This window comes from Protopterus annectens, chromosome 6.part1, assembly GCF_019279795.1.
Source record: "Protopterus annectens isolate FY-2018-M chromosome 6.part1, PAN1.0, whole genome shotgun sequence".
In the NCBI taxonomy this organism is placed as follows: Eukaryota; Metazoa; Chordata; order Ceratodontiformes; family Protopteridae; genus Protopterus; species Protopterus annectens.
In genome coordinates this window covers 301940664-301955226 of record NC_056738.1, presented here as the reverse complement: position 1 = coordinate 301955226, position 14563 = coordinate 301940664, and the positions used below count along the sequence as shown (strand labels likewise).

General features: G+C 38.9%; 1 protein-coding gene across 1 annotated transcript in view; it reads left to right on the top strand.

Moving 5' to 3' along the window:
* Positions 1-14563, top strand: part of ABCA12 (ATP binding cassette subfamily A member 12) — a 793480-nt gene that overhangs the window by 364069 nt on the left and 414848 nt on the right. Inside the window, exon 35 of the mRNA XM_044075367.1 lies at positions 9809-9988. Within this exon, the coding sequence (XP_043931302.1) occupies positions 9809-9988 (180 nt within the window). The remainder of the gene's footprint in view (positions 1-9808; positions 9989-14563) is intronic.

Here is a 14563-nt window from a genome sequence, read left to right as displayed (position 1 = left end):
TTTCACATACCTGACACACAAAGATCAGAACTGCGCAGTGCATTATAATACGTCATTTACACGTAACTCTTGTAGCATATTCAAACATAACTCTCAAGTTACTTTCCATCAAGCTGTCTTCAGAATGGGATGAGGGGAATGTATATACAAAACTACAGCTTAACTGCTGTGGTGTCATTAACCATAGAAAGGAGTGCAAACCTGTGTGACTCCCGTCTCAGCCGACGTGTTAGCAGAAGCCCTTCATCAGTTACAATGGCTCTATATGGAGGTTGTTGCCTGATTTTATAGGAAACTGCTATGTTTACAACATGTGCTTTTAAAGACAACTGCAGTAATGAGTGTGATTACTGTATGCTGTAGTGCCCTCTAGAGGTAACAACAGGACAGTACTGCACAGCATGTGTAGAATACCCTGGAGAAAGATAATACTGAAGCAGTGCACCAATGAATGGGTGTGTACTCTGCAAACATTTCAGGTACTGTCAAGCATAGGCTACAAATATGAGTATCGGCAGGAAACTGGTAAAAAGTCCTGCAGTTTTCAAATGGACTGGGTATTCACAACCCTTCTAATGTATTGTAACAGAAAATTCAATTATATAGAATTGAACTGCAGCAACGCCTCTTTCGATATTATTTATTTTATTTATTTATTTATTTACATTTGTTAACCGGGAGAGTCCGACTGGACACAGGTCCATTTTCAGCAGAGGCCTGGGGAGAAAAGCTCCACATTAAGTATTATTTGCATTATACAGTTAAAAAAACATAGCATTTAAATATAGACATTAGTCCAGTTAAGGACCCAAGGCAAGAAGAAAACAGATGTAAAACAGCTGTAGAGCATAGTACAATTTTAAAATATGGTGACATACTAAACATAGTTAAAATGTAGTTGAGATTCATCAGTGAACAATTGATACAAACTGTTTTTGAGGTACATAACAGCCATTAGCAGTTGTTGCTACAAGAAGTTAGTATTATGTGGTAGGTAGCTGGAAACATTAGTAGCCAAGCTTGCTAAGAGTAGGTTGTTGATAGGGCCTGAGAGAGGTAGTGGGTGGGGGGAATGGATGGTATTAGAGGTGGGGTTGCAAGGGCATATCTGGCAAGTTTTGAAGTGTGATTTTAGTAAGGATTTAAAGTGGATGCAAGAAGTTACAGAGGTAATTCAGGATGGGAGGGAGTTCCAGAGTTTGGCTATAGTGCAGGAGAATAATGCTTCTCCAGCAGAGTTAATGGCTCTTGTGACCTGTAGGAGGTTTTTGTGGCTGGATCTTAGTGGTCTCGTGGTTATGTAGGGTTGGAGTAGATTCTGGAGGGATGGGACTTTTAGTGGTTGGTTTATTAGTTTGTGGGCGAGTGTGAGTTGGTACCATTGAAGGAGGTGGGGGAGCTCTAGCCAGCCCAGTTCTGCTAGTGAGAGACAGTGGTGAGTATGGTATTAAGCCCCTGTGGTGAATTTGGCAATTTTGTTATAGCAGGTTTCGATATATTTGTAAGTTCATTATAAAATGGTGAAAATAGTTTAAATAGGCAGTAATTAAAGTGTATCTCTAAAGTGGAAACGTATTGTAGTTGTTTAAGTTATATTGAATGATTTCTGAATATTGTATTGCAAAGCATAAAGTGTCAGCCGCACAGTCTGCCATTTGTAGAATTCCAGAACTTTACTCAAATAAATCCAAATGTTCTCTGCTTTTGAAAGCTTACAGCTGCATTAATTTCATTATTTCTGCATCATACTCTGTTTGAACATGTAAGGCCATTAGCCCTATCCCAATACAATGTCTGGGAATGTTTTATGTTATGAGAATCAAAATACTGTGGTTCTGATGTCCATCCCAGGTAAACACATTTGTATTCAATAACATAAGGCAGCTAGTCTTGCACAGAAGATCTCTTCCTTTAACTAGCAGGTCCTTGGAATGCAGCGATGACAAGCACTGACCACTGTCTGTTCAACAGTTCCTTGCTACGATTTCAGCTACTGATGTCCTGAAACAGGTCCATTCCAATTCTATGTCCATAATCTCTATAAGTGTATGGGAAAAGTTTTCTGGGGGTGCATATTGAACTCATCCCACACAGAAACATTTGATAGGTATTCCAAGGACACCATCAGACAAATTTGGGTTTCCTGTGTCTTTCTGGCTACCACCCAGGCTGCCTTACCCAGATCATAACTAAATTGTGATCATTTGACAGTTCAGCACCACTTTTGACCTGTGTGACAATAATGTATCACTTCAGGTCTGTATTAAGACTACAGATGTAACCAACACCCTCTATCTCAAGGTGCTCGGGAAACAAATATACTTGTATTTTACTGAGATGTTTTTATATTATGTCCTTGTTGATAGAGAATTATGCTCTATGCAGTATATCTTTAAACCCAGTGGGCATACTCTCCTTTGATGAGGCGGTTCTAAAAGCAAATGCTGATATTAGGTCGATTTCTGTAGATGAGGTCACCATAGGAATTAAATGATTTCTTTTGGGAGTCTAAAATATCTGGCAAAGGTGCAAGAAATACTGGATGTTGTTGGGTTTTTTATGGTTAATGTACCTTTCATTGTTAGTGTTGCAAAGGTGACAAGAAGAGCACCTCTTAATTAGCAAACTTGCTCTTTTCAAAAGGGGAGTGAGGAAGATGTCTTTCCATTATACACATCTTACTCCTCAGCTTCCCTGTGAAAGCATAGACTACAGAGCTTGAAAAAGACTTTGTTAAAACAGAGGAACACATGATTCAAAAGGATGATTGTGGATTCTACTCTGGCCAAGGAACATTGGCGCAAAAATTTTTGCAGGCATTTTCGAGGGGTGATGGAAGTGCATTGATATGGTTTTTTTTTTTTTTATCTCAAGAAGGCATGTGATTATATACTCAGGCATATTTTATGGAATGTGCTATGGAGTTGTCAGGTCCAAAGTCCACTGAGTCCATGTATTTGTGTTGCAAGAGATGTATAATCATTCATATCACCAAGTTAGATACATTCAAGGTGGGTGTAGGACTCTGGTAATAGTATATCTTGTTTGCCTTATTGGCTGTTATTTTTATGAACAGGATATCATGCTACAGATGTGGTCTGGAGAGTATCCAGTTTGGGAACACAAGGACTGAATCTCTGTTGTTTGCAGATGATGCTGTTCTCCTGGCCTCAGCTGAACGTAATGTCTGACAAGTACTAGAACTAAACTCTGATTCTAACCCTAAACCCAGACCTTCTTCCCTAACCCTAAAACCTCTAACCCTAATCCTAAACCCTTCTTCCCTAACCAACCTCAAAATTTTGTCTCAAACCCTGAAACTCTCTCTAAGCCTAATTCTAAATAACCCTCCCTAACTCTAAAACTCTGACCTTAACAGTAAAATCCTATGACTATCCCTAAAAGGCTAAGCAAAACCAAAAAAAAAAAAAAAAAAAAAAAAAAAAAAGAAAAACTCACAATGAAAATAGCAACGTGCTTACTTACAATGTAAGCATCTCCCATTTTTACCTCTGAAATGGCACATTTTCCTTTTTCTAAATAACTCATCCTTACACTACCTCTGCAAGCCTCGGCTTGCATAGTTCACTGATGAAGACCTGGTTCCTAAGTAAAGGCATTTAGCTATGTTGAGGTTTGTCCATGCATAAATATAGAGAGAATCAAATGGTGTATGACTGCAGCTCCAAAATGTTAGCAGGCATTGGACCAAATAATCATAGTGGTGCAAGTGCTCTCTGTCACTCTCTTGTCCCCTTCCTTATCAATCTTCATCATCTTTGTGTGTTGACTGAAAGCATGAGGTCATGGACAAAAAGTTCCTTCATATGAATGTAGGAATCATTCTCTGTTATAGACTGATAAGCTCAGCACCACAAGGGGAGCTCACAGAACAGCCACTGCTCCTCTGCCTGACAAGCGGTTTAAACATCTTCTGGCTATTCCACTCTACATTTTCCACAAGAGTGACACCACTTATTGTCCACTGTGTCATGATGCTCTGGGCAGAACCTGAAGAAGAGACACCCAGGACACATTAGAGAAATGATGCAAGTCAGCTTCCCTAGTAATACCTGGGGTTCCAATCTGGGAGGCATTTATGATGAAGGCAGGATTTAAACAGCGAAACAAACTGCTCAACATCTATATATAAAAGGTGGCTATCCAGATACTAACACTGAAAAATACAACAAAATCGAAACAGTAGACATTTATTTAAGGGCAAGCTCAGCACACCACTACTCCCTTACCTAAATATTCTAACTCCACGGTTGCACGGTAATTAGTCCACTATTCCTTATGAGTAAAACAAATCAGGTTCAGGGTCATCAAGTTCAACTCCATGATGCTCTGCTCCCTAGTCACTTTTCTCCATAAGACATCCCTGCTGCTGAAGTTGTCATTTGTGACAGTGACTCATTTTTTGTGTGTTTCATTTTTCTATGTGGTTGTGCAACCACAAAATTAATGTATATATAAAAAAGTGGGTGGGGCTGATGAAGCCTTCTCACGGAAAATGCAGCAATGTTTGCCTCCTAGTCAAGATACTTTTGTCTGAGATTACAGAAGTGACATTTTTACTGGCTTGTTTCATCAAGTTGAAGTGACAAACGTGACTGAAACAAAACAGAAACTTGAACACTGTAGATAAAAATACAAACATAAGAAAACAAACAATATATATCTCTGCTCTCTGTTTGCAGCAGTCAACAAAAGAAACCAGCACGAAGTAATTACATCTGTAGCTCTAAAAGTTAACACAAACTGACACTGCTACACAACAAAAGTTCCTTCCAAACCAACCTACAGCACTAGCAGTCTATATATCAAATGAAAAATTCTGAAAATTATATGTGTGCTCTTGCACTGTCAGTGACACAACAGTAACATACTTGCCTGTGGTGCAGAAAGCTGTGGGCTCTATTCCCCAACTGTGTAGATGAATTGCTGAAACTGCAGTGAAGCACAAGCGTGGTGTGTGTGAAATCTGAAAGATGACACACCCATCTGCTTGAGTCTGGGGAAGTTTCCTGATGACTTGGCCAAATGTGCCCCCAGTAGTATAAATACCACCTCAGGTCTCCCATAAAAAGAGGCTACTAGCCTAGTAGGAATAACCCAGTTAACAAAGGATAAATAAGAAAAATAAAATAAAACAAATATCAAAGCAACAATAGTATCCCTTACTTATCTGATGGACATGGCTGTAATAAAGTAACATGCTCCCTTTCAAATTCTGGAATACCCTTCTCAGCTTATTATAAATGGGACAAACCAGGACATGTGATTTTGAAAAGGAATGGATAGATGGGGGGGAGAACAAAATAAAATTTAAAGCCACAATCAGTACAGCCACTCAGAAATTCACAAAACATGACAACTCAGAAATCATATGTTCTTATCTGAGTGAAACAAGTTGTTTGCATGACAATGCAGTGCTCTGTTTTGGGAAGTTTCTTCATTTTCCCATTGTTGTGCTGTGCAACGAAGTAAGGGTAGTTGGCTTGCTCCCTTTGGCAGACATATTTATGGTGAATGTAACAGGGGCCATTAGCCCTGCTAGGATCAAGCTGTTGTGATCTGAGAAATTGGGTGAGAATGGCACCTGACATCTGCACAGCATAAAAACGTAAAGAAATATTTGCCACCATAAGCAGAAAACATAGTATCTGCATTAGAAAAGTTGTGTATAAAAGAAAAGTGGAAAACAGGCCTGAGAAAAACAGTCCTAATTGCAAAAGGAAGATAACTGTTCTGTCCACATCAGCAAATGTTGGCACTTCTAGTTATGAAGCAAAACATGAAATAAATAATTAAATATTAGAGTAGATATCTACACAGTAATATAAAAACCTGCATAAGTATTCCTACAAAGCAAACAGCTGGGCACCAAAACATCCTCATAGTAACTCAGTCCTACAAGGTCTATATATTCATTTATTAACTTGACACTTACAGCTGCTTTTATCTGACTCACTCTTTAAGGAAATCTATCCCACCAACCATACTTCTGAACTGGTAGAAAAACTGTCTGACTACTACTTAAAAACAAAGGCTAAACCAGTATGTTTTCATATTTTAGAGACAACAGATTAAATGCATCTCTATTTTCATGTGGAAAGAGCAAAAATGTAGCTAAGAATTGTCAGCCTGTATTTACTTTGCCAAATAATTCATTGTAAAACATGTCACTTGCTTTCTGGAGTCATCAAGTGACTGTATTTTTATGGAATTCAGTGTAAATGCATCAGTAACATTCACCTGGGCATTATTTGGAAAAAAAAAACATACAAAAGAAGAAGTAGCATTAATCATACATTGGCCATGACGATCATTTCTTTCTTTTAGAGTACATTTCCTAATTTATAAAGAGGTAGTTAAAGTCACCCATGAATATGGTGATTGGTTGGACAGTGAGCACTGCTAGTAGGTTTAGGAAAGAGCCGTGAGACTGTTTGGGCATAGATGGTGACCTGCAGATAGCCATGATATGGTGATGGACCCTAACCTATAATGACATGCACATGGGTGAGCTCCATAGTATCATTCTGTTTAACCAAACTAGAGGTATGGTTCTTGCTAACATAGATCAAGACATTTTCATCTTTGGCCCCAGTCTGTGCTGCTGTTGGTCTAAATGTGTGGAAGGCACCATCCATAGCCTTGTACTTCTGCAGTACTGTCTATGGCTTTAAACCAAGTCTCAGTCATGGCACAGATGTCTACATTCTCCAGAGTGAGGGTGGCTTGAAGGATGTGGCATTTTTTCTTTAGACTCTGAGTAACATCTTAAGGTTTCTTGTAGAATTTTTCAGCATGTTGGTAGTTTTGTCTTTTTAGCAATGCCTAAAAAAGGCTCTAAGGAGGCTAGATAAAATTTAAACAATATCAGAAAGCCTAAAGGGGACAGATACAATACATCCATGGCAAAGCAATGTGGTCTTTTGACTATGTTCCCCCATATGCTAACAGATACTGGGTCTTCCTGCAGTGACACCAGAACCTAACCCAGTTATTAAAATCAGTAATTTTGTGTTCATACGGTGGCATCATCCTTGGTGAAGGTAGAATGCTGCTGAATGCAATTCTCATATCTATTTGTGACACTTATTCCAAGAGATCCATATTGTCTCAGGTTATTTACACCCACATGGACTATGATAGAGTCATATTGGTAGCTGGGACACAGTAACTTGAGTGTGTGCATGATCTTGCAGATCATGGCTCCAGACAGGCAACTAACCATTATCTTCTCATTGTCTAACCTGGTGAGTGGGGTATCTGTGTGTGTGTGACCTAATGAAGTCCCCAAAGACAAGAGTATTAGGTAAAGTGCATGCTTGCCTTATGGAGTTGCATATGAGGGCCACTAGGTGTAAGCTTATGTGAGATGTTTGGTGTTGCTTTTGGTGTGTTTTATAAGCAAATACAGTTGCATTCCACTTTACACATTTCTCTGAAGCCTTACACATTTGCTGAAACAGCAAATATAATGCAACTTTTTTTTAAATTTTGTCAGTTAAAGAGTGATAATGATCCATGCACATTTATTTAAAATTTGATTCAGCTCCATCGCATCTGGTTTATTTTTTAAGCATTTCCTCAAGAGAGGTTTAATTTAGTCTCTCTCACACCACCAACCACATGAAGTTAAGCTAAAGAACACAAAAATGACTACCTTTTCTACATAACAGAAAATAATCTTTTTAATATCTACCTGATCATAAAATACACAGATTTGGGTTTACTAATAGATGCAAATAATCACCCAGGGACACCCTAGCTAATAAAGCAGCCTATTTAAGTGTCTCCATCTTAACTAATGATGTAGACAGCCTATAATATCACTCCTCTCCAATGCTGAAACACTTTAACTTGTACATTTTGTTTCTAAGCATATCTATTCACTGCTTCAGTGTAGCCAAGGTCACTTTGTGGTCCTGAGCCTGAGTTACCTCTGCAGTCATGCAGGCTGAATGCGAGCTCAATCAGACTGGCTTTAACATTTCTATGTTTTCATAATGGAAGCATAACTACATGTTCTGTTCACAATCTAGGCCACAACATTTTTTAACCTCTGTGCTACGTATTGGTCAAGATGCACATATTTAAAATTTCGACATTTAGAAACATCTTAAAACCTAGATAACTGCAGTAAAATTAAGCATGCATTTGCGCATCCATGTATATGTTAAACCTCATCAGAAGAAAAAAAAAACACATACACACATACATATATCTATCTATATCTATCTATAGCTGTATCTATATCTTTGCCCACAGGGGACTTGCAAACAGTCATATTTCTCTGCAGCTGAATGTCACTTCAGCCATGTGTCCCCAGTCAAATGTACCACAGGGAAACGTCTCGCTGCCTTGGTGCCTGACCCCCCCCCCACTCTATATATTAATTAAATCTTGTTATTCTGCTGTGCAGCAGTGCAGCATGTTATGAATAATTTCTTTTATAAAAGTCTCAGGCTCTGATATATATATATATATATATATATATATATATATATATATATATACGTATTTATTTATATATTTATATATTGACATTTAATTACCAAGAAAGTCCAACTAGGTAAGAGCCCGTTTTCATTGGAGGGCCAGGGATAAAAGCTCCAAAGTATTACAAAACATTTTAAGAACAATAATTTTACAGCCTTTAAAAATAATAGAAAAACAAATACAGTTTAAATAATTATACCAAAATAGACATAATATGAAAACATTGATTAAGACTAGATACAAATTATATGACATTTGCAATGACATGAACTAGCAGAGATTTCCCATCAGGAGCCATTTTCCACATCATCTAGTTTCACATGAATGCCGTGGCAATGTCTTTTCAAAATGTACTACTTGATCTTCCCTTTTATGGGATGATTTTTTTTATACTGCCCAAATTTTGTTTTAGATCAGAGAGTTTGGTCTGTGGCTGCTGAAAATGCAGTTGTTACCTTGGGAATTGTTTATGGTAGGCAACAGCATGATAAATGAGAATTGTGAGTTGTTCAAACATAATTTGCAAATTTCATTTTGGGATATTGCCTTGAATTTTGTTATCAGTGAATTATCTATTTTCCAAATTTGATAGTTGATTTTTAGTACTCTAAACATTATAGGGAAATGATTACTTACTGAAACTATTGAAATTATATGTGTCAGTGGGACCCTGAAAGAAGTTATGCCGCAATCTGTTCTTCAGACTGGTCATGTATGTAAATGTCTTTAAGATATACTAATTATTCATTTCTCTTGCCTAAAATACGTAGTAGGTTACATAGTAGGTTGTGTCATCTCACAGGACTGATACCTGAGTCATGAGGCTTTACACATTTTGCAATCTCATCCAAAATGAATAACTAAATAAAAAAGCAACAGTTTAGACATCTGAACAGCACTCTGCATTTTAGTGCCTTAACTGAAATTTGTGTCACTAGCTGTAAGCACTTAATATATTACATTGCTGCATTTCTTATTCTTAACTTGTATGAATCTTTTTTTATTGCATAAGAACATCGGTATTAATCATAGGTGAAACTAATGAGTCATGCTATTGACACTGTTACTTTCGATTAACACAGGTGGCAGATATCTTGGAAGCAAGAATTCACATATCTTCTGTCAGTAATAATATTGTCATCATTTTTGTCTCTGACTTGTCATCGCATTTCAGTGGAATGTATTGCTTTGCTAACACTAAAAGCCTGCAATCATGTCTTCATTGTCATCACTCAGCAGCTGCATGAAATTGTATCATTCCAAGTAATTCAGGTATGGTCTTTTCAATTTACAGGTCATTACCTTTGTCAAAAGATGTCAAATGGAATACCGAAGCATAAACTCAACCAATGATGCCTATAATGAAGCTGAAAATGAGATACTGACGGCACTCCAGTATTTAGATAATGCTAAAAAGTACAATTTGTCCATCACATTTCTTCAGTATCTTAACATTCCACTCTTACTGTATGAGGTATTTAATAATGTTATTGTTTTTTTCAGCAGTATGCACTGTTCTTTATGAAATCTTGTCTTATATAACTATCTTTATTTTGTAAAAAAAAAAAAAAAATTACAGTAATCTCTTAATGTTTTTTGCCCATTAAAGTGATCTATCTCCCTGTCCTGAAAACGGAACTGAATATACCCTATTCAGTATAAAAGTATGTTAGAATTATGGTATTTGAAAAGGCCAAGGTAACTTAAGGTTTCACCATCTGTCAACTCAGTGGCATAAATGAAAAAGGTCCGACTTTGACCGAAGGTTTGATTATTGACCTGGACAGTGAAGAGCTTGCACAGGGGTTGATTATTGACCTGGACAGAGAAGAGCTTGCACAGGGGTTGATTATTGACCTGGACAGCGAAGAGCTTGCACAGGGGTTGATTACTGACCTGGACAGTAAAAAGCTCGCACAGGGATTAATTATTGACCTGGACAGTAAAAAGCTTGCACAGGGATTGATTATTGACCTGGACAGTGAAGAGCTTGCACAGGGGTTGATTATTGACCTGGACAGTGAAGAGCTTGCACAGGGGTTGATTATTGACCTGGACAGTGAAGAGCTTGCACAGGGGTTGATTATTGACAGAGACAGTGAAGATCTTGCACAGGGGTTGATTATTGACCAGGACAGTGAAGAGCTTGCACAGGGTTGATTATTGACTGGGACAGTGAAGAGCTTGCACAGGGGTTGATTACTGACCTGGACTGTGAAGAGCTCGCACAGGGGCTGATTACTGACCTGGACAGTGAACAGCTTGCACAGGGGCTGATTACTGACCTGGACAGTGAACAGCTTGCACAGGGGCTGACTACTGACCTGGACTGTGAAGAGCTTGCACAGGGGTTGATTATTGACCAGGACAGTGAAGAGCTTGCACAGGGGTTGATTATTGACTGGGACAGTGAAGAGCTTGCACAGGGGTTGATTACTGACCTGGACAGTGAAGAGCTTGCACAGGGGTTGATTATTGACTGGGACAGTGAAGAGCTTGCACAGGGGACATGGGAATGATGAGGCTGTTCCTGCTCTCTTCCTTTAAATGGAGGAAGTGGGAGTGCATGTAGGGTAAACTGTTCATGTTAGATTCCCTGGTAAAGACCAGAGAACATGACAGTCACTTTTTATTTTAATTCTCCATGTCTTTTGGGTGTCTAATACCAGAGAATGGACCCCAATTCATAAGTCAAAGTATGATTAAAGTATCATTTCAATCTTTGATGTTAGTCACTTCTATAGGGTGCTGCCCATGATGATGAAGTGGGTGACACCCATCATAGTAGCATATTGCACATCCACCCCCAAATGTTTAGAAACATTTTGTGCAAAGAAGAAAGCCCCAATCACCAGCCTGTATGAAGGCACTACATTTCTGGAAGATGTGACTCACTGCAGGAGAGTAAATGAGCCAAAGAGCTTCATCCTGGGGAAATAAATGGGTCAATGGAGCAGCTAGGAGGAGGACTCAGTAGTTAGCAGAAGATTAGCACAAAAACTAAGAAAAAATGAAGTTGTACAATCTGCTGAGGTACAATAGCCAATCATCTTTATCACTAAAATTTACATTTACCATAATACTCTTATCTGTAAGCCAGCAATGAAAACACATAGGTTTAATGTTCCACCTAGTCTGCCATTATTTATTCAATAAGCTTCAGCTTATACTTAACCCATAACTCATCTATGCTTGTGTGCCACGAATTCTTAAATTCAGTCATTGTCTTTAACCACACAACCTCTTTGGGAAAGCTGTTGTAGTTACCTCCACTCTTTCATTGCATAATAAGATGACTGCAAATTCTAATATCAGACACTTATCGCAGCACTTGGCAATAATCTAGCAAAAGGTTTTTCAAATGGTGAGGCTAGCTGTCCTGAGAAGGACCTGGGTGGTCTGAAAATGTTTTTTGCTTAGACAGTAACTTGTCAGTATTAATTGTATGTAGGATCAAACTAAATAAATAAGGATAGCAGTCAATGAAAGTACCTATTTTTATTGCAAATAAATAGTAAAAGAATACTGTACTAACCAAACCTTGGTCATTTCAAGAGAGAGTGTATATATGTGTGTGTGTGTGTGTGTGTGTGTGTGTGTGTGTGTGTGTGTGTGTGTGTGTGTGTGTGTGTGTGTGTGTGTGTGTGTGTGTGTGTGTGTGTTTGTTTGTGTGTGAGTGTTTGTGTGTGTGTGTGTCACTCAATTATTCCTCAGCAATGAAAATACACCTACATACAATTCACTAAAGTTGGGCCTGCCATGTCCTACAGAGTGGAAATACATTTGACTAGAAATCCTAAGTGTTTTCATTGCTGAAGTATGGTAACCTCAGAGGTGTTTATAATAAATGGGAGAAGGATAATTTATAGAAGGGTACAGTGGGTTTGGGCTTTGCCAGTTGAGGATATTGTGTTTTATGGCCTGACCTGACAATTTTCTCTCTCTCTCTCTCTCTCTATATATATATATACATATATATATATATATATATATATATATATATATATATTGGTGAAGGATAGTCACTGAAACATGATTCACTGAACTATGTATTTAGAAAGTCTCCCTAACCTATTTCCATATTTATTATTTTATTTATTTATTTGCAGTTTGTTTACCAGGATGGCCCATTGGGCCATAAGGAGCCCGTTTTCAATGGAGCCCTGGGGAGAAAAGCTCCAGAATAATACAAAAAAATATAAAAGTTCAAATTACAAACTCCAAATATAGTGATAGAGTTACAAGATTTAGAAAAAAATTGCAAAATCTGAGAGAATATGCAATTTACATAATACTTCTTCTTCTTCTTTCGACTGCTGTCGTTAGGGGTCGCCACAGCAGATCATCTGTTTCCATTTCTTCCTGTCCTCTGCATCTTGCTCTGTCACACCAACCACTTGCATGTCCTCTCTCACCACATCCATAAACCTTATCTTAGGCCTTCTTCTTTTCCTGTTACCTGGCAGCTTCATCCTTAGCATATTTTCCCAATATACTCTGCATCCCTCCTCAGCACATGTCCAAACCAACATAATCTTGCCTCTCTGGCTTTGTCTCCAAACCTACCAACCTGGGCTGACCCTCTGATATACTTATTCCTAATCCTGTCCATCCTCGTCACACCCAGTGCAAATCTTAACATCTTCAACTCTGCCACATCAAGCTCTGACTCCTGCCTTTTTGTCAATGCCACTGTCTCCAACCCATATAACATAGCTGGTCTCACTACCCTCTTGTAGATGCTCCCTTTCACTCTTACTGGTACTCGTCTGTCACAAATCACTCCTGACACTCTTCTCCATCCACTCCATCCTGCCTGTACTCTCTTCTTCACCTCTCTTCTACACTCACCATTACTCTGAACTGTTGATCCCAAGTATTTAAACTCATCCACCTTCACCATCTCTACTCCCTGCATCCTCACCATTCCTCTATCCTCCCTCTCATTCACACACATATATTCTGTCTTAGTCGCTGACCTTCATTCCTCTTCTCTCTAGAGTATATCTCCACCTCCCCAGGGTCTCCTCCACCTGTTCCCTACTCTCACTACAGATCACAGTGTCATCTGCAAACATCATAGTCCACGGGGACTCCTGTCTGATCTCATCTGTCAACCTGTCCATCACCATTGCAAATAAGAAAAGGCTCAGAGCTGATCCTTGATGTAATCCCACCTCCACCTTAAATGCATCCGTCACTCCCACCGCAGACCTCACCGCTGTCACACTACCATTGTACATATCCTGTACCACTCTTACATACTTCTCTGACACTCCCGACTTCCTCATACAGTACCACAACTCCTCTCTAGGCACCCTGTCATATGCTTTCTCTAAATCCACAAAGACACAATGCAACTCCTTCTGACCTTCTCTGTACTTCTCCATCAACACTCCCAGAGCAAATATCACATCTGTAGTGCTCTTTCCTGGCATGAAACCATACTGCTGATCACTAATCATCACCTCCCTTCTTAACCTAGCTTCCACTACTCTTTCCCATAACTTCATGCTGTGACTGATCAATTTAATCCCTCTGTAGTTACTATAGCTCTGCACATCACCCTTATTCTAAAAAATCGGTACCAAAATACTTTTTCTCCATTCCTGAGGCATCCTCTCACTTTCCAAGATTTCATTAAACAATCTAGTTAAAAACTCCACTGCCATTTCACCTAAACACCTCCATGCTTCCACAGGTATGTCATCTGGACCAGCAGCCTTTCCATTCTTCATCCTCTTCATAGCTATCCTTAATTCCTCCTTGCTAATCCACTGCACTTCATGATTCACTATCCGCACATCATCCAGCCTTCTCTCCCTCTCATTCTCTTCATTCATCAGGCCCTCAAAGTACTCTTTCCATCTCCTCAACACACTCTCCTCACTTGTGAGTACATTTCTCTCATTATCCTTTATCACCCTTACCTGCTGCACATCTTTACTAGCTCGGTCCCTCTGTCTAGCCAATCGGTACAGGTCCTTTTCTCCCTCCTTAGTGTCCAACCTTTTACACAACTCTTCATATGCCTTATCCTTAGCCTTCA